The 21,611-nt window shown below is 37.5% G+C and overlaps 1 protein-coding gene across 5 annotated transcripts in view; it reads right to left on the reverse strand.

Moving 5' to 3' along the window:
* The window catches only part of TNPO1 (transportin 1), a 106,575-nt gene that overhangs the window by 63,189 nt on the left and 21,775 nt on the right, over positions 1-21,611 (reverse strand). For 3 of the 5 annotated variants that reach the window (XR_004671518.3, XM_003810483.5, XM_034959965.3), the window contains exon 2: positions 2,641-2,754. Coding sequence is in view for 4 of the 5 variants with exons in the window: in XM_003810483.5 (XP_003810531.1) it covers positions 2,641-2,754 (114 nt within the window). In the remaining variant the exon portion in view is untranslated. Of the gene's footprint in view, positions 1-2,640; positions 2,755-2,887; positions 3,039-21,611 lie in introns of those variants that run through there. The other 2 variants (XM_003810484.6, XM_008962837.4) reach the window with 2 other exon arrangements.

Consider the following 21,611-nt stretch of genomic DNA (forward strand, 5'->3'; position numbering starts at 1 on the left):
TAAACTAAGAATAAGGATATCTTACTAAATCTATCAACATCTATTTCAAAAACACGCTAGTGCTTGCTAAACCTCTTAGGTGCTTTATGGCTGAAATGTATCAGTTACATGCAATACAACATAAGAAAGTTTCAGCTTCAGCATGCTCAATATAGCAAAAAATATTCAAAAAAATTCTTGGATTTCAACTTTAAACCACTCTAAATAGAAAGGTATTTAAGCATAAAATGACAAAAATAAAAGCATTCCAAATGAAAACAAGTCTTTCAGAGTTGAAGATCATTTAGAGAAATTAACTTTATAGAATAACTTTTAAAAAAAAGATACTTTTCAGACTCATTTGTTCTTTAGAATCCAAAAAGATAAAGTGCCATTTATGCACAAGGCTATATATCTTATTATAAAGTCAGCATTATGAGATTATTGCACTACAGCTGTACAATTCTTCCCCTCATCCCCAAGATGCAACATTTCTAGTGATACCAATTTGCAGGTATTTCATCGCTGTCGGGAGGCAGCTGTGACAAAATGCTCTATTACATCTTTCTTCAAGCCCTGACTCCCAACCCCTAACTAACATGCTTCCCAATTGTGTTTTACTACACAGAAAGATTAAAATGTTTTGTTACCCAACAAATCTAAATTTCTGATTAAATCCATGAATCAAACTCCAGTAACACTTTATTAGCTATTTATTACATATTTGAATACCCTCAATGTTTATGGGTCAGAAAGTAAACGAACCAACAACATAGTCTCTAGTAAAACTGCAAGGTGTAACTACTTTCTCCAACCAAGACAGTAATTCTTGTTTTAGTGAATGGCCCAGATTAACAACAAGCTGATATGCCAATGAATTTTTCAAAACTATTTCCTGATAAAGTTTACCTTCTTACAACTTAAGCTACATCTCTTTATCCTATTATAGCGATCTTTCAAAAAGTACTCAAAAGCCTATACAAAATAATAATTAAATATATTATCTTCTTAGGAGAAACAAAATAAGGCACTCTGAAACAGCAGTATGTATTCTTAGCTAAAGTAGTTTTCCTCTCACAGCAACAGAAAGTTGTTCTTTCTCAGAGGACATACTAAGTTCCAGGCACACAGAATAAACTGTAAATTGACTACTAGCCCAAGCACGGTACTAAGCATTTATGAGGTACCTAATAAATGTAGACTAAAACAAGAAATTATGATATATGGTGCCACAGAATAACTACAATGCAGGATTGGGCTTAGCTAATTTAAGAAACTAGTAACTGTATCATATAATACCTGCAATTAATCAACTATCAACTTCTATCATCCCTAGAACTATGACAACACAAATTAAGACTGAGCCATAGCACTGTTTACAAGATACAAACGGCAATACATTCCAAAAGTGTTCTTTCCTCAGTACTAGAAGTATCCAAACAAAATGGCTTTAAAAAATCCAAGCAGATCTAAATCATTATCCCTTCCACTTTTAAATGGGAAGTATTACATTAACCAAGAAGGTAAGTACTAATTTTGTCATCTATTGAAGGTTTTAAATTACGGCAATGCAGTATTTCTGCGAAACCCTCGGGGTAAATAACTTCATCTTTACAGATGTTTTAAATGTAAATAAACTCAAACACGAAGAGCTTACTTACCAAACTCCATATTAAGTAATTTTGCTGCTTTTTGACAATAAAAATCAAGAGGCTTTTCTGCAAAAAATAGTAGACTTAACTAACTTCTTTAGGCTTAAGAGATCGGGGGTTAAAAGGTTATTCATGATATAATGAGTGAATGTTTCCTTTACTGGATCCAGTAAGAGCTCTACATTTGAGCACGGTTTAGGGCACTACAGAAAGCATACGTGGTGGAGTTTTGGTTCTCTTAACCTTTCCTGTCTCTAAAACCGTAGCAACAGGATCACTACACCAGCACACTCGGTAAAGACCTAGATAATTGTGCAGTCAGCCTTGAGCCAAAGCTTTAAAAAGAAAATCTCACTTGGGTGACAAGGAGTTCGCAACAGGTGTTAACACCAGTAACCCCAGGGTGAGGCATAGAGACCCCTTTCCCCCACCTGTAGGTCCCCAGCCCTTTTAGGGCAAGGACGTGGAAAAACCCCCAAGACCCACACAGCTGCAGTTCAAACCCCGCGCCAGCTCCACCCATTTCTGGCCAGTCAGGCGGCGAGCTCCGCCGCGCACAGAGCGCCCTCCACCCGGCCTCCCGCTCGGCCTGCCACCCCCACCCACGGGGCGCATTGTGTGGGCCCGGGCCGCTCCCGCCCGCCCGCTCCCTACCCCCGCGGCAGGTCAGCGGCGGGCGGGGACGTGGCGGCCCGGCCCGCGCACATGTCGCGATCCCGGGCGGCGGCCGGGGGCCCCCGCCTCCTGCGCGCCGGAAGCCGGTGGCCTTGGCGGCGTGAGCCCCACGCGGCGGCGCCCCCGGCCCAGGCACCAGGGCCGCGTGCGCGAGTCGCCCGGCAGGGGCAGCGGCGGCTTTCCCCGCGCGCGGACCCAGGGAGGAGGCCGGTCTCGGACGATGGGGGAGGGGCAGAGGCGGAGGCGACGGGAGCCCCCGGCCGCCGGGAGCTGGGAGCTGGGCCGCAGCGCGGGGCGAGCTGCGCGGGTGGCGGCCAGGCCTCGGAAAGGATACTTGTTGCACGGTTCTCTGGATGGTGGTGTCTGGGGACTGGGACTCCTTCAACAACTGCAGGATTTGCTGGAGCCCTTGCTCGTCAGGTTTCCACTCATACTCCATCTTGGTTTGCTGCAAATAAAGCCAGACACAGGAAGAGACGGAGCAAATGTTACTCCCGGTGCACAGGCCCAGAGGCTTCCCGCGCGCAGCTGACCCGTTCTCCCCGCCACCACAACCCCAGCGCTCCCCAAACGCCGCGGACCTGCCTGAGGTGCCCCGAAGGAAGTCACGGACAGTGAAACCGGGCGGAACTGCTCCTGGCAGCCCGGCCGCCAACGTCTGCTGCTGCTGCCGCCGCGGCCGCCGAGCGCAAGGAGCCGACCAGACTGAGTCACCGCGAATTTGCAATCTGGCCCCAAGATCCGCTCACGGGAGCCCCCTGGGTCCTAGTGCCACGCAGTTTTCTCCAACCCAACCCATCTCTAATTCCGTCCAGATTACTACTGACTTAAGGGCTAATAAAAAGTCAAGTCCTTATCAAAACCCCTGCGAAACACCTGAAGAGATCTGTTTTGGGTATATTATTTTACATACACATGGTGAATTAACGAAAAATGACTGAAATAGGGTAAAAAGGTTGTTCATTTCCCTGACAGTTCAGCAATAATTAGAAGCAATAAAAATGTTTACATTTCAATTTGATATATAAGGCACTAAAAAGTCTAAAATATTGATGCAGTCGCAACCCAGACCTCGAAAACCATTATAAGCAACATTTGCAGAACTTGACTTAAAAAAAAATTGCATTTCTGCATAAACTTCAACTTTTGAACTCCTATTAAGGGAAATAAATTCCATTATGAAATAACTACATTCTAAAAGTAAGGACTTTGGGTCGAAGGAAACACAATAAAAACGATGTAATTTTACAACTGGGTAGTGTTTAATTCCATTAAAGTATTTTCACATACTACATTTTCTCATTTGATTTTCATTACAACCTAGTGAGGTATTATTTGCCTCCATGTGGCAACTAAAGCGAAAAAAGATCTGAGCAAACAACCACACTTAATCAGTGAAGACTGAGACACGAATATAGGTTTTTAAAGCTACTATGAGTTGCATCTGCTACAGTCAACTGAAGCTATTAATGACATTTTTCACTAAAACTAAATGCTTAAACAAAAACAACAGAATGTAAGTATCAAGCATGACTTATTTGTAAAAACCAAACAGTTTGATAAAGCAGAGGATTTTTAACATGAAAAGTCCCTTGCTAGTAGGGGCTTAAAAAAACTACCTTTCCACCTCTCTAGTTAGCTTTTTCTTTCTTTTTAAAAATGCCTTTTCCTCTCTCTTTCACTCTTATTTCTCTGCTTAATAGCCTGTAATCTGACTTTGCTCACCAAGTTCTAATGACTTCGTAAATGGCCCAATCTAATAAACTGTTCTTAAACAAAAAAAAACTCAAAATAAAATCACCACCATCTGGACATAAAATGTATTAATACTGTAGTGTTTTTATTCTAGTCTTCATTCTGTGTGTTTTTATGCACATTATATTTTATAATAATGGGATTGTCCTGTTTCTTGCCTGACTTCGTATATCATTATTTATTGAAAATATTTCAATAAAAAGTGAATAGTATTCCATTGTACCACTATGTCATTTATTTTTATACACTTTTATTTGATACAATATAGACACAACATTGTACAAATGATAAGCATATGATCCATAGATGGATTTTTACAAAGTGAACTCATCTGTGTAACCAACACCCAGCTCAAGATAGAGATCGCTGAGTATGAAGAGGTTTCTTTTGTGTCCAATCCCAGCCATCAACCCTTCCTAAAGTAATCCCCAGTATAATTTCTATCACTATAGATTTCTCCCCTTCCCTCTCTTAACTTCAGAAACTTTTAAAAAACTACAAATATTATAATAAATCAAACAACATGGTTGTATAAGACAAGTTAATTCAATCCTATCTCCAGGCTCCCTAGAGAACCCGTTTTAACAGTTTTATGTGAATCTTTCTACATTCTAATCTCACATATATTTTTCCTCTTTTTTTAAGATCATCCTCCATACTACACTAACTCTACAACATTTTTTACACATTAATATGACATGGCCATAATTCCAGGCCAATACATACCAATTTAACTCACCTTTTAATAGATGCACATTGGTCTTGAGAATGGATAGAGCATAATTTGTTCAACCATCTCCTGATTGGCTTCCAGATTGCTTCTACTTTTTTGCCACTACCAACAACACAGCAAAAAAATTCTTGTACCAATGTCCCTACATAATAGTGGCAACCTGGTGGGGTTATTAGGCCAAAAAGTATGTGAATTTAAAAACTTTAAACAGTTATTACCAAATTACTTTCCAAAAAGTTATGCAGTTCACACACGCCAACAATATGAATGTTTCCTTTATCTCCACCAGCACATTCTTTTAATTTTCATGAAGCTAAACAATGACAATTTAATTTCCCCTGATACTAGTGGGGGTGGGGAACTTAAAGTCTGAGCCTTAGTAATATTAGAGTTGGAGCTGCTACCAGGCATACCCTACCTGCTGAGGTGACATTCGGATAGCCCACTTAACCCCCTAGCTGCCCTTTTAAACAAGAAACTAAAGCAAGGGACCAATAGCAGTCAAGTCTGAAAGGCATCTTCATTATCACATCCATCCTGAGGATGGCTGTACCATAATATCAAGCCAATAGCATGCTTCCTTCTTTATTTCTGTCGTCAAACAGGGTTTTCTTTTCAAACAGCTTGGTATTAAGGACATTTAATTTGATCAGCCTATGATGACAGAATAGGTGTTTCCCCACACCTTACTCAAATTATCTGTAACAAAGGGCTCTCAAGAATATTTGATTCAGATAACTGCTTGATAAGAGATCTTAAGCCACTTTGAACTTTTCTATCACATCTTTTTAAAAAGTGTGATAAAATCTACATACATAACATTTATCATTTTAAGTATACAGTTCAGTGGCATCCATCTCCAAAACTTACCATATTTTAAAAGCCATTAAAATAAGGAAGAATCTTATACCCTGGGGTAGCCAGACATTGCAGGGTTAATTAGATAACATCTGAAGTACTTCAAGCTAACCAAGCACATCAGGATTATTATATGAGGTAGAAATCATTTATTTAAATAGTAAACTACATTTATATTAATTAAATAGAATATCAAGATCAATATTGGATTTTCTTATAAAATTTAAATATTACCTGGAGTATTCTTTTTGCATGTTGAAGGCTCAGCTTTCTAAATGTCTCAAAAAAAGGAAGTAGTACTTCAAATTTCGCTCCCTTAGATGATACTCCATACTACACTAATATTAACTTTACAACTTATGCCTGATTGGCCCATGACATTCAATGGTGACCAAAAAAAAAAAAAAAAAAAGGCATTTCAACAAGCCAAAATACAGTTATTTGAAAAACAAGACAGAAGACAGCCCCAGAGTAAAAAGTAGCCTGCAAGTGGTGAGTTACTGTGATACCATTTTGGACTTTCAGAAGACTAGAGCTTACTCATGAGTAAGTTTTTAACTTAAATTTACATAAAAATTTTGAATTTGCTACAGTTGAGAATCATGTGAGGTAAAGAAGCCAGACCAGCTGAAGAGAAAGTAAAAATATATAGCTTCTTCCTTGTTGGATAGTCTGTAAAATATAGTTTAAAAAGCAGACTGGAGATATGGACTCAACTGACCACGTTTGAATTCTAGTTCTTCCACTTAGTAGCAGTGAAAACCTGGGCAAGTTAATTAATCTAAGTCTTAGTTTCCCAACCTGAAAATGGGAATATACTAACTCTGTATGCAGATCATAGGTCCCTGGCACACAATATGTGTAATTTGAAAAATAGTAGTTTTATAGTTAAATGAATGGCTTTCTAGCATCTGCAAGATAAAATCTAACTTCTTTTCATGGAAGAAGTCTCTTCATCATCTGGTTCATCACCTTCAAAGGCAATTTTATCTATGACTCAACTTCGAACTTTATGCTCCATCATCTTTTCCTGCACCTGTCCTACCTCTGAGCCTTTGCATAGGGATTTCCTGCTGGGAATGCCCTCCTTAAACCTGACCAATTGGCAAACTCCTTCTCACTCTTTAGAGCTACCCTCATTCACTGATTTTCCAAATATTTATTGAGAGTCTTTCTTGGCACTATGATTGATACTGGATACTATTTCTCTTCTGTGTCATTATTCCAAGATCTCCCCACAAGACTTAAGTGTATTTTTCATTACAGATCTATGGTTTATAGCTATTTCCATTCTAGAAACTGTCATATTGTATTATAATTATTTCTAGGTCTGTCCTGGCAATAGATCACAAGTTCCTTGAGAGCAGGGACAGTGTCTTTTCACTCTCTTTGCCTGGCAGAGTCCGATTCAACAAATACTTGTTGAATAAACGCTATTGTTGTTGCTATTAATTCAACTGAGTAACTATTAAGTAGAACTACCATGTGCTCAGTGAATTTTGGAGATTCAAAGATAAGTAAAATATAGTTTGTTTTTATCCCCACTAAGTTCTCATTTGGTGAGAGAGGCAGATGACCTGTCAATGAATAAAGTATATGATAAAGTACAATAGGAAAAGAGAGAAAAGCAAATACATTCCACCAGGAGACAGAGATGCATTTTACCCCCATCTGGTTCAATTAAAATTTTTTCCATCTAATTTCAACTAAATTCAAAGTTAGATGTTTCTATCTATATGCTGAATCACTATGAATGTGAGAAATGTTGCTATTAGTGACGTCATTTCCCAAAATGGTAAACAACTCTTGGTAGAGATCCAAACAAAACAAGGTACAATTGTCCTTCAATAACATAGTAGTTTCTTGTTTTTTGGGTTTTTTTTTTTTTTTTTTTTGAGATGGAATCTTGCTCTGTCACCCAGGCTGGAGTGCAGTGGTGCGATCTCGGCTCACTGCAACATCCGCCTCTCAGGTTCAAACAATTCTCCTGCCTCAGCCTCCTGAGTAGCTGGGATTACAGGTGTGTGCTAGCACGCTCGGTTAATTTTTGAATTTTTAGCAGAGACAGGGTTTCACCATGTTGTCCAGGCTGGTCTGGAACTCCTGACCTCAAGTGATCTGCCCGCCTCAGCCTCCTAAAGTGCTGGGATTACAGGCGTGAGCCACCCTGCCTGGCCATAGTTTTTATTCCTAGAAAATTCAACATATATTAAAACTCTGCAAAAAGTTCCACATGTATATGTAAAATTGAGTTAGGCTCTTGGCTCTGATATCTATAAACAGATTTCTTACACCTTTGTGACTATCTAACCAGACATTTACAAGTCATACAAAGCTAGGACAATTCTTCATGGTGAACATCTAGCACTCTCAGCCCTGCCCAGTAAATGACAAGAGCACCTCCCAGTCACTAGGACACCTCCAGAGAGCAGCACTGCCTCAGTGGAGAATGACTATGGTAAATGACTAAGGGCTGTGAAAACATTATGCTAACCCAGTTAGGAGGTCAAGAAAGGACTTCCTTGAGGAAGTGACTCTTTATCAGAAATCTAACAGGAATTATCAAAAAGCAAAAGTGAGGCTAGGAGGACCTCATAGATGATGTTAGGAAGCTTGGACTATCTTAAGGATAATACAAAGCTTGTGAAAGGGGTTTAAATTGATAAAAAACATGATCAAAGTCTGGAAAAGAATTAATCCTCCTAGAAATGGGGAAGGAGAGGTTCATCTTTTGTTCTATAGCTTTAATATTAGGTTAATTTTTAGAATGTGTCATATTTCAATCAAAATGATTTTTAAAACCCATCAGTTTGCAATGAGGGCAGGAGGAGCCATAGGAAGACCTAACTGTCCAATCTGCATATAAAATGGAATTCCAGTTTGTTAGGGGAAGGGCAGTCCTGTTTCACAGAGAGCCAAGATGCTACCAAAAACTCTGGTACTTAAATATTGAAGACTTAAACACATGCACTACTTTGTTAGTAATAGTGATAGCTAATATTTTTGAGTGCCAAGCAGTGTTCTAAGCACTTCACAACTCTATGATGCTGCTCTATTAATTACATTTTACAAATAAGTACATTGAGGCACAGAGAAGTTACTTGCCTAAGGTTGGTCAGCTAGTAAATGCCAAAGCCATGATTCAAACCCAACTAATCTGGCTCCAGTGTCCAGTCTGGAAGCCCCTGATATACTGCCTTTCCAAAAGAAACATCAATCTCCATAAACTGGGAAACTACTCATAAATACAACCATGTGCATACGAAAGAACATATATTTTGATACCTTTGTGGTGAGGTAAAAGAGAAAAGTAAAATCACACTTCACCATCATAAAAGTCATAATAGATCTAAAAAACCAGTAGTATGTATATAGTATGACAATATAATAAAAATGAGGTATTCTCAGAGCACTGAGTAAATGAGTTAAAAACATTCTAAATATAATCTTCACAACACCCCTCTGTTGTAAGTAGGTAGCAAGTATTATTTTTATTTGACAAGCAGATAAATCAAAACAGCTTAAGAAATTTGCTGAATCATTTGCTGAATGTGAATCAGATATGTAGACTTCCACAGAAATCTCTCTTATACTGTTTTTTTTTTTTTTTACAGAAAAATGCTATGATGAGCAAGGACAAAAAAAATCAGAGCTATCCAATGATCTAAAAAGAGCACGCTATTTAAAGAATACAATTATTTAATAAAACTTTCATGAGAAATTGAACCAAAGTTCAGGTATGAAGGGAAAGAAGGAAAAGTTTACAGGCACCTAATGATGAATCAAAACGTTGACAAACTTGTTAAATTATAGCTATCAGTGGAACTAGAAAGTCCTTTAAGAAAGTCTATAGGCTGGGCGCGGTGGCTCATTCCTGTAATCCCAGCACTTTGGGAAGCCGAGGCGGGCGGATCACAAGGTCATGAGTTCGAGACCTGGTGAAACCCCGTCTCTACTAAAAAAATACAAAAATTAGCCAGGCGTGGTGGCATGCCCCTGTAATCTCAGCTACTTAGGAGGCTGAGGCATGAGAATCGCTTGAACCTGGGAGGCGGAAAAAAAAGTCTATAATGAGCCGGGCGCGGTGGCTCACGCCTGTAATCCCAGCACTTTGGGAGGCTGAGGCGGGTGGATCGCCTGAGGTCAGGAGTTCGAGACCAGCCTGGCCAACATGGTGAAACCCCATCTCTACTAAAAATACAAAACATTAGCTGGGTGTGGTAGTGGGTGCCTGTAATCCCTACTAGGGAGGCTGAGGCAGGAGAATCTCTTGAACCAAGGAGGTGGAGCTTGCAGTGAGCCAAGATTGTGCCATTGCACTCCAGCCTGGGCAACAAGAGGGAAATTCGGTCTCCAAAAAAAAAAAAAAAAAAAAAAAAAGAGAGAGAGAGTCTAAAACCAGAGGTTATGGATCAAGAAGGAAGAGAAAAAAATGCAAAACTAACTGTTGAGCTCATATTAGTTACGGAAATGAGCTCAACTAGATTAGAAGGGCAGGGACCATAACTCATGTTACACAGTGCTAGGCACATGGGGTTTAAATCATCCTCGATTGAGACTGATGGGTAAATCATCTAGTTCACCACTTGAAAATAGGCTAAGACGTTAAAATTTTAACTCTCTGGCATTACAAAGTTATTGTCATCTAAGAGTTTAGAGATTAACAGAACACAGAAAATGGAAAATAGGTACTAAGGAAAGTTTGAATAAATGTATGCTTAGAGTGTCTTTTCTGGAAGAACTTTGAAGATGATTAGACATGCTTACCAAATGCTAGTTAAAGTTTACAAATCAACATTAAAAAAAAGAGTGTGGTATCAAATTGAGTGATAAGAAGGAAAGCTTGATCTCAAAATTTGACCCAATCTGTAACCAGACACTTCCTATACTTTAGCCCATTTAATATTCACAACAGCACTATGAGGTAGATGTTAACTCCATTTTATATTAACCGAGGTTCAGAGAGGTTAAGTAGCTTGCCCAGCTAGTATGTGGCAGATTAAGCATTCAAAACCAAACCTGTGTGATTCCAAAGTCTGAACCATGCCTACTAATAACAGCAACCCTGTTATCATTAATGGGTCCTTCCATGTGCCAGTTATTATGTTAAATTCTTTAAATACATGATCTCATTTAATTCCATGAATATGTACTATAATTATCTCCATTTTACAGAAGAGGAACAGGCTTAAGAGAACTTAAGCAATGTGTCCAAGATCACACAGTAATGAACAAAGCGAGGACTCAAGCCCAGATGCACCCAACTCCAGAACCCATGCACTGAACTACTACTCTGCCATATTATTCTCGTTCTGCCACCCCACGAACATGTGACTAACCCTTAGAGAACTTAACAGTGGGCAGACTATGAGCAGTCTGCGTTATACAACTCTTTCCCTTTCTATTCCATGCATCACCAATAATTCAACAGCTCTCTTGATGAATGTCTACTTCAGGTCAATCACTTCAGATATGATAACTGCACCTTGCTTTTCAGAGCACAATTTTTTTCATTTTTAATGAAAACAAAAGGCTGATAGGAGTAACACCTCCCAGATATTTAACTTTTAGTTATCTCATTGTCACCCTCAAAACATCAACTCCTTGTTGAGTTCTAAAACAGATTTAACCTTCACGGTTGGTCTCACTCTCCATGTATGTTTAAGCAACTTAAATCAGTGGTTCTCAACCCTAACTACACATTATAATTACTGGGAACTTATAGCCAGTTGAGAACCATTATATTAAATTAATATATCTGCTCCTGGCAATTTCCATTATTTCTTACTCTAATAAGCAGCGGTGTTCTAGCTGTACTAGAAATAATAGAAAACAGAAAAAGACAACAGAATACAGACTGCATCGATTAATATGGGAAACATTACTAATCACTAAAAAAGTCTCTGATGAAAACCAAAACATAAGAACATACTATTTAAAGTTACATAATAATTTGTACCTCTTAGTAAGGACTAGTAAGTACAATGTTTATTTACTTTGTAATTTAACAGTGACAGAGAATGGGTAAGAAGTTCCACTTAAGTTGTAAGACAGAAATGAGAACTTGGGAAAAGTAAGTTTTGGGGGAAGTTTATCTCCAGTAAATAATAACAACACACACTAGAAAATTATGATCCTTAACTGGCAAAATATGATTTACATTTGTATATCAAATCAACTTATCTTGTGAGTAACTAGATCTTTCTTCAAATGGCAATATTAAGTCATTCATAAAAGTAAACTCTTCTAATAAGCCTACACATTAAAAACCAATTAATCAAAATAATTAGGTCCCTGATTCTCTTAGTATCATAGGATTTATTAATGTGCTTTACTAGGGATTGTCCCACTGCTACATTCAACTGGAGAGTTAGTTTTTAAGTAGTTCAATGGACTACTGTCACTGCCTATTGTTAACCCTAGTCCAATAGTTTTCATTTCTGTGACACAGATTTAAGAAAAAAAGCTTTTTAAAAGCCTTATGTATTATAACATGATTATAAATTTCCTTTCAGAACATTGATTTATCACTGCCAAGTGGTTTTAAGTAAACACAGTGCTTAAAAAGTTTCAAAGTACTTTCATATTTTACCTCATTTAATTTTCAAAACTACCCTGTGAGTTAAGGAAACTGTCTCAGTGATATTAAGTCACTTGCCAATTGCTCAGCTAGTAAATGTTAAGAATTGGGTTGGAATGAATGTCTATTTCCGGTCGAAACTATTCCTTTAATTCATAGTTCATTAAATATGTAAGTACCATCAATTAAAAGAGTAGCTTGTCTTCAAGTAACACTGCTCTACACTGATTATACATCTGCTGATTTATATGATGATATGCATAAAAGATGGAGACAAGCTGTAGTACTCTAGGTAAAATAATGGCACTGAATGACAAAATATGAGCACCAGGCAAGTTACTAATTATAGCTATACTTACTGAATTTAAGGAGCTGGTAAAAAAGGCTATGATGCAAATAGCCAAATATTTTCCTGTGAAACACATCTGAAATTGTAAGTTAATAAAAGGTATGATTCAATATTTTAGAATCCACTTTACAAATTAATAAAGTGAGACATACCTAAACAGTTGATAAGCCAAGCTGATAATTAAAAAAAATTAGCACACTGGGATAACCATTATAGCTCATTTTGATAACTGCAAGTATACTGTTTTATTGCCGTTCGATTGCTCCTGAAGTTCTGAAGTGAGAAGGATCCAGGAATGTCTTATTCATGTCCAAAGCTATCCTTTATTAAGTATAATGTATGGATTCAGTATTTCACATTTTCAAGTGTATGCAGAAAAAGGAACACAGCACTGTATTTATTGGTAAGGGCTGAATGAGAAAAGGATCAGAGCAGTTTAGATAGCAAAATAGAAAGGTTAAAAAAAAGTTAAGTGGTTAGTAGGCTGATTAGCATTAGGTTTTACCTAACCATACATTTCTTCATAGAAATCTCACACACAACAGGGGCATATATTAGTCAGATCTCAGTTATGAAAAGAGACATAGCAGAAAAAACTTTTGAAAGGGAATCAATTTTTACAAGTTTAGTTCCTGATGGAGTAGAGGAAGCATGGGTTCTGGAGTCATACACTCATTGGCTCAAATCCCAGTTCTGTTAATTATTGACGCTGTCTTTTTTAGGAAAATTGTCCAATCTTCTAAGCCACAGTTTAGTCATCTGTGAAATGGGGTTGATGAGAAGATTAACTGAGAATGTAAAGTACCACAATAGTCAGTACTTAATGTTTGTTCCCTGCACACTACACTCCCAACTAAAATTGTCATTGAGACCCAGGTTTACTGATGGCAGTTCGTACCATCAGATAACAATAGGATGAAGATTTCTTAGATTATTTTTGTACAATCAAAGAATATGTATCAAAATGGACTGTTTAACTTGTCATTTAAATGAAGCGATGCTATGGTTTGAATGTTTGTATCCCTCCAAAATTCACGTTGAAACTTAATTCCAAATGCGATAGTATTAAGAGGTGGGGACTTTGGAAGGCACTTTGGACTGCCATTGTCATGAAGGCTCTGCCCTCGTGAATGGAATTAATGCCCTTATAAAAGGGCTTGAGGGCATCTATTTGGCCCTGCTGCTCCCCTTCAGCCATGTGAGAAAATAGTGTTTGTTCCTTCCTCCATGTGAGGATGCTGTAAGGTTTCACTTACAAAGCAGAAAGCCAGATTTCATGGCACACCTAATTCACTGGTGCCTTGAACTTGAACTTCCCAGCCTCCAGAAGTGTGAGAAATATATTATACTACTTACAAATTACCCAATCTAAAATATTTTGTTATAGCACAGGAATGGACTAAGACAGAAATTGGCACCAAGAAGCGGGGTGCTACTATAAGAAATACCTAAAAATGTGGAAGTGGCTTTGCAATTGGGTAATGGGTAAAGGTTGGATGGTAAAGGGCTATTCTGGTAAGGGCTCAGAAGAGGAGAGCTGCATGACATGCCTCAATCCTCTTAAAAGATTTCTTAAGTGGTCCTCTCTGTACTGGTAGAAATACAGACAGTAAAGGCTATTCTGATGAAGTCTCTGAGACAGATATGAGGAATATGTTATTGGAAACTAGAGGAAAGGCCATTCTTGTTGCAAAGGGGCAAAGAACTTTGCTGAATTGTGTTCATGTCCTAGCATTGTGTGGAAGGCAGGACTTAAGAGTGATGAAATAGGATATTTGGCAAAGTGTTCAAGGTGTGGCATGGCTTCTCTTGACTGCTTATAGTAAGATGCAGGAAGAGAGAAACAAATTAAAGATGGAATTTGTAACTAAAAGGAAGGCAGAACTTAAAGATTTGAAAAATTCTGAACCTGACTGTTTGATAAGGAGATTAGTATGGACAGAAAGAAGCTAGGTGCTATTCATCAAGACAATGAGCAAATGAACCAAAAGGCATTTCAGAGATGGTTGGGACTATCTTGCCTATTATAAGCCCAGAATGTCAGTGCCTTGGGAACAGAATGATTTCAAAGCTCTGCTACCCACATTATAGTGCAGCACTCCCTGGCTACCCTAGCTGTGGCTCAGCCACACCCAGGTGCAGCTCAGACCACCCCTCCAGAAAGCATAGGTGGTAAACCTTGGTGGTGTCTACATGGTGCTAACTCTGCAGGTGCACAGAATGCATAAGCTGTGGGAGCACTGTTACCTCACCTAAATTTCAAAGAACACCCTGAAAAACCCTGGGGCTCAGGCAGAGCACCATCACAGGGTGGGGCCACCGCAGAGGCCCCACTAGGGCACTGCCTAGTGGAGCTGTGGTAGCGGGGATACAGCAGAGAGCCTACACAAGGGCAATAACTAATGGAGCTGTTGGAGTGGACCCCTTAGACTGAAAGAGCCACTGGAGTGCAATTCCAGCTTGGGAGAACCACAGGCAGTAAACTAACTCATGAGAGCTGCAGCATAGGCTGTGCCCAGCAAAGCCATGGGGACAGGGTGACCTGGAGACTTGGGGGCCCAACCCCTACCCAACTGTATCTGGAAGGCAATACATAAAAGTCAAAGAAGATTATTCTGGAGCCTTAAGATGTAATCTTGTTTGCCTTCTTGGGTCTTGGGCTTACTTGGTTTTGCAGGCTCATAGCTGGAGAGCAATTTGCCTCAAGATGAATCATACTTTGGGCCTCACTCATATCTGATTTAGATGAGATTCTCGGCTTCAGACTTTTGAATTAATGCTGGAATGAGTTAAGACTTCTGGGGCTCTTGGGATAGAATGAATGTATTTTGATAGAAGCACATAAATTTTGGGGGGCCAAGGGCAGAATGCTATGATTTGAATGTGTCCTACCAAAATTCATCTTGAAACTTAACCCTCAATGCAACAATATTAACAGGTGGAGTCTTTAGGAAGTGATTACGTCATGAGAGTTCTGTCCTCATTAATGGGATTAATACCCTTATCAAATGGCTTAAGGGAGCCAGTTTGGCCTTTCTGCTCCCCTTCCACCATGTGAGGGCGCATCCCTTCGTCCATGTGGGGATGCAGCAAGAAGGCTCCATTTATGAAGCAGAGGGCAAGCCTTCACTAGACATCAAATTGGCTGGACTTCCCAGGCTGTGTACTATTATGAGAAATACATTTTTATTATTTTGTAAATTACCCAGTCTAAGGTATTTTGCAACAGGAACAGACAAAGGCAGGTGATATTCTAAAGTAGAAAAATCAAAACAGAAATATTGGAAGAATAAGAACAAAGAAAAAAATGGAAACCAAGTGGTGGACATTAAAGCAGATATGAATTAAATCAGTACAAAAATTGTATAAGGGCAAAAACTTAGTCATGTGTCAGTTAAGGACAGGGATACGGTCTAAGAAATGCATTGTTAGGCAATTTCCTTGTTGTAGTAACATCATATAGTGTGCTTACACGAACTTAGATGGTATAGCCTACTACACACCTAGGCTATATGGTATAGCTTGTGGCTCCTAGGCCACAAACCTGTATAGCATGTTGCTGTACTGAATACTGCAGGCAATGGTAACACAATGGTAAGTACTTGTGTATCTACACATATGTAAACATACAAAAGGTACAGTAAAAAAGCATAAAAAGATAAAAGGCATAAAAATAAAAAATAAAGTATAAAAAGCATGAAAAATAAAAAAATGGTTTATCAATATAAGGGACTTAACATGAATGGAGCTTATAGGACTAGAAGTTGCCCTGGGTGAGTCAGAGAGTAAGCGGTGAGTGAATGCAAAGGCCTAGGACAATACTGTACACTACTGTACTTAAACAACAATTTCTTTCTTCAATAATAAATTAACCTCAGCTGTTACTGTAACTTTTTACTTTATGAACTTTAGATTTTAAAAGTTTTGACTCTTTTAATACTTAGCTTATAACACAAACACACTGTACAGCTATACAAAAGTATTTCCTCCTTATATCTGTATTCTACACACCTTTTTATATTAATTTTTGTTTTACTTTTTAAACTTTTTTGTTAAAAATGAAGACATGAACACACACATTGGCCTAGGCCTGCACAGGGTCAGTGTCATCAATGCCACTGTCTTCCACCTCTGTATCCTGTCCCACTGGAAGGTCTTCAGCAGCAATAACAAGCATGGAGCTGTCATCTCCCATGATAACAATGCCTTCTTCTAGAATACCTCCTGAAGGACCTGGCTGAGGTAGTTTTACAGTGGACTTTTTAAAAAATAAGTAGAAGTACACTAAAAATAACAATAATATAGTAAATACATGAACCAATAATAGTTATTTACTATCATTATCAAGTATTATATATTGTGCATAATCATATGTGCTATATTTTTATATAACTGGCAGTGCAGGTTTATTTACACCAGTGCCACCGCAGACATATGAGTGAGTAATGCATTGCATTATGGCATCAAGACGCAATAGAAGCTTTTCAGCTCTATCATAATCTTATGGGACCACCATGGTATATGTAGTCCATCATTGACTGAAATGCATGAGTGCAGTTAATGGAGGGTGCACCTCATATTATGCAAAGGGATAGGACAAGAAAATTCTATAGAGATGGTCCAAAAGTGGGAAAAAATCAGTAGGAACTAATGTCATATGATAGACTACCATACAACTAAAAGTTTAGTACAAAAAACAGCAGCATATATTCTGTAAGTGTTCACATTATTTTTCTGTTACTGTGATAAAGAAACATTGAGGCTCAACCAGGATTAATGAGACGTATAAAAATTCATGAGTATAAAAAACAGAATGAAATGTGAGATGGGAAGGAAATCTGAAATGACACTGGACACAAAAGATAATGTTAACCTGTACACATTAAGAAAGTGTTCAGTTTATAAGCATAGACCCTTAAAACTGAATCTTAGGTTAAAAAGCTTATTTTAGTCTTACAAATAGAGATATTAAGTTGTTGGCCAATTGAATATCATGTCCATTCATTCCCCTCAGCCCACAAAATAAAAATTTATTAACTTTAACTGTAACTAGAGAATGGCAATCATAGCATCTAAGCTTCAGAATGTAATGAGTACTAGACAACATCTATCCAATCCTCTTATTTTAAAAATGGGGAAATAAAGACCCAGAAATCAACATTACAGATTAAGAGGGGCTGTGTGCAGTGGCTCATGCTTGTAATAACAGCACTTAGGGAGGTAGAGGTGGATGAACTCCCTAAAACATTCAAATTCTTCCACTTAAAGCAAAAACATCTTGGGACTAGTTTGTCATAATACATAACATTATATAATTATGTAATATATATAATCATGTGGTATATATTTGAATTTTTATCTAATATTGCTATCCTGATTAAGCTCTTTTATTTTCAAGAGGGGGCATAACTCAAATTCGGATTGTCTAAGAGAAAAGGGGAGGTTTATTTTAAGTCATTCATGGATTAGAAATAGCCATCAGGAAGAAGGCAGTTTTCAGCAGCAGGGAGTTCTCTAGGAATTGCAGGGTTGGTACAATGAAGGCTGATGACTGCCATGGGAATTAATTTCCTTTGATTTGAACACCAATGTAAATCTGAGAGCTGACATGCAAGTCTCTGAAAGGTAGGAAGTCTAATGAATATACCCAGATGGGTGGAGAGTAAACTGAGTGGGAAGAGTAGAGAAAACCCAGAATAAAGTCATCTGCCAATTCAGGTGTACACCTCTTTATGGACAACAGAATTCATTCCCCATCTACTTCTATCCCTCTCCTCTCCTCTCTTCCCCTATCTTTTCCAAATTACACTATTTTGTTTCTGAGCACTGACAATCACTGCCACTGATGCCATCAAGGGAAAAAATACCTCACAATATTCATTTTACTAACACTTTACACCAGGAGAAGATGTAGGGACAGTGGCAATTTACTCTCACTATGATGCTAGCTTTCAGGTAGTACTTGGTTCTCAAGACTCAGACACTCCATATCTCAAAGGACCTACAACATCTCTTAGGCATTTCCAGGAGGTACCACTGTTGACAAATATAGCAGATGAATATCTGCTTTATATGAACAAGCATAAAAGAGAGCTCCTAAAATATTCCAACAAGAAAGCAATATATTAGTAACTTTTCTGGGAAGCTAATATAGAACCAATAGCAGCACATGAAAGAAAATTCACAGGAGGAAATACAACATTAAACAAACATGAGAAAATGCTGAACCTTACTAGTAATCAAATAAATGTAATAATAAAGTAATGGTTTTAGTCCAATTAGCAAAGATAATTTTGGAATGATAATATCCTATGCTGCTGAGGAGATGATGATTCAACTTTTAACAAATTACTGATGGTAGTGTAAAACTAGTACGACCTATAAGAAATAACTCAACAATCTATATTGAGCCATATACATTTTCATACACTTTGTCCTCATGATTACACTTCTGAGCCTGTATCCTAAGAATCCTAAATACACAAAAGAGAGTATTATACTCAAAGATTTTATCCCAGGGTTATTTCTAGTATCAATAGTAAATATATGGCAAATAATATAACCTTCAACTGATGGGGCTATTATGCAACAATCAAAAAAAGAAGGTTAATTTCTGTAATGACGTGAAAAGTATTTATGCTTAAAAAGTGAGAAAAAAAGATAAAATACTTAAGTTACGGTACTTGAACGGTTACGTTTTAGTTACCTAGACAATTAATGTACTTAGAGCAACTTTTTCCCAGATTAAGCTATTAAAATAAGTAGGCATACTACGAAGAAAATACTGAAAACAAAAAATCCTCATAGTTATAAAAAAAATGGATTCAACTTTTGCAAAGCTCAAGCATTATACCAGAAAAATTGTCTGATAATCCAAGAGACTTAGTTTCAGAGAAAGGCTTTCTTGAATATTAGAGAACAGAAGTTTTACTTAGATAACAGGAGTTATTACATATTCTATACTTGTGATTACTGTTCTGATACCTTGTGTATACAAAATAATTTTTAATATGTTAATAATATGAAATTCATGTTGACATTTAAATGCCACAAAATACTAAGTAAAAAATGCAGAAACAGTAATAGTACAAAATTTAGAAGAACAAATCCCCAAATTTTATTTTATATCAAAAGACATAATAATACAAGGATCTTTCACTGATTTCCTAATTTTTCAAATGCTGATACAAAATTCTGGAAATATAAGAAAAAACAATATATAGCTCAAACAATATGTTGAACTAGAAGAACTAAGAAAAAACCCTACTAAATATGTAAAAGCCAAAAGCAAATGAAAATGAATTTTAGCTTAGAAAAGAGGGCCTATATTCTTCTACAATGGTTCTTGAGACTTCTGCAGAAATAAGTTCTACAGACTGTCTCAATAATCATAACTAAAATATGTTAAGTAAAAAACTAATTCATAATGAAATCTCTACTGCAAAAACAAATAAATCTAAAGTAGTTATGTTAGAATCATCAATAGAGTCTTCTTAATACATTTTTCTGCCGAAGAAAACTAACGTGGTAAGTAAGAAGGGATGGAAAGAACATGAATGCTTACAAATATCTTGACTAACGAGCTAACGGCATAATTCTGTGTGCCTGTTTAGTCTTTAAGGTAGATACCATTCATGACTATACACTTACAACTGGTAGACCTAAGAGTCTAATTACTATTTCAAAAACACATACTATTTCCATTACGGCAAACTGATTCTTAGAAAAAAACATAAATTCATTTATTATAAACTTGTCCTAAATCCTGGAGGAGGGCTGAGAGACACAAAAAGAAAATCTTTGTCTTGAGTCACATGAAATGATACCCCAATTTAAAAAATAATTTCATGTAGTAACTGATCCATATTATTTAGTTAATAAAATACATAATCTTCAGTTAAGTCTTGGTCATACATTATTATAAGCATACTGTGCATCTTCCAGAAGGACGGAATGCCAGCTATTAAATCAAAAGCAAACATTTCTTAAGTGCTTGTATGTGCAGGATCTCACAGCTGGAAACTACCAATATAATAATAAAACATCCGAAATGAGAGGATGAACTCAGAAATTCCTAAGATTTCTTAACTTATTAATTTAAATTGTTATTAAATTCAATAATTCGATATGTGGGTAGGCATTTGATGAACTTGCCCAAAAACATTTGAGATGTTCAGGAGTTTGTATTTCCCAGAATCAGAATACAATAATTTTATCTAAAATGACAATTTTGCCCTAGCTGCTGAGCAATTTAAACTCTACGGGAATCACACTCCAGTGAGTGTGTGTATATTCTGCTTTACAAATAAAAATTGCCTGCCACGTACCTAACAAAAGTCTCTAGCCCATTAGGATGTAAGGTTAAAACAAAGCTAGAATTTTTATTAGCACCTTATCCTCTTTATGTCTCATCCTTTTATTTCTCTACTCACTCTTAAGCTTCTCCATCAAATTCCTACATTAAATATTAAACTACTATACCACTGTCTTGATTCAGAGCTTATTATCTATGCTAAAATCAGACTCCAGGAAAATCTCCTACCTTCACAATCCCTTTATGGTTTTATTGTTTCCTACTTGGGCAGGGGTATCAGGCCAAGGGAAGGATGACACAGACACTTAAACTCACAGCCACAACCTGTCTAGAGCTAACAGCCCAGGGTAACTGCATGGGGCTTTAGGACTAACTGCCTTCCTCTAAGGGTGTTTAAGTCTTCAGTGCCAAGAAGAGCCAAAATAACATCAGAAAAAAAGAAGGGGCATCAGGAATCTGGGGCTCTTGTCTCAATTCTCTGCATAAGAACAGCCAGCTGGGAAATCCTACACCAATCACATACTCTCATTTGGTTTAGTTCCTCACCTATAAAGTAACTAAAGACCATGTTCCTTTCAGCTTCTAGAAGTAAAACATTTAGATAACTATAAACAAGGAATAGTCATACTTCACATACAAAAGCTGGCATTACTTCTTATACTTGCTACTGAAATTCTCCAAGCCACTCCTATCCTTGAGGGAAACTTGTATTCAAC

Source organism: Pan paniscus, chromosome 4, assembly GCF_029289425.2.
Source record: "Pan paniscus chromosome 4, NHGRI_mPanPan1-v2.0_pri, whole genome shotgun sequence".
Classification (NCBI taxonomy): domain Eukaryota; kingdom Metazoa; phylum Chordata; class Mammalia; order Primates; family Hominidae; genus Pan; species Pan paniscus.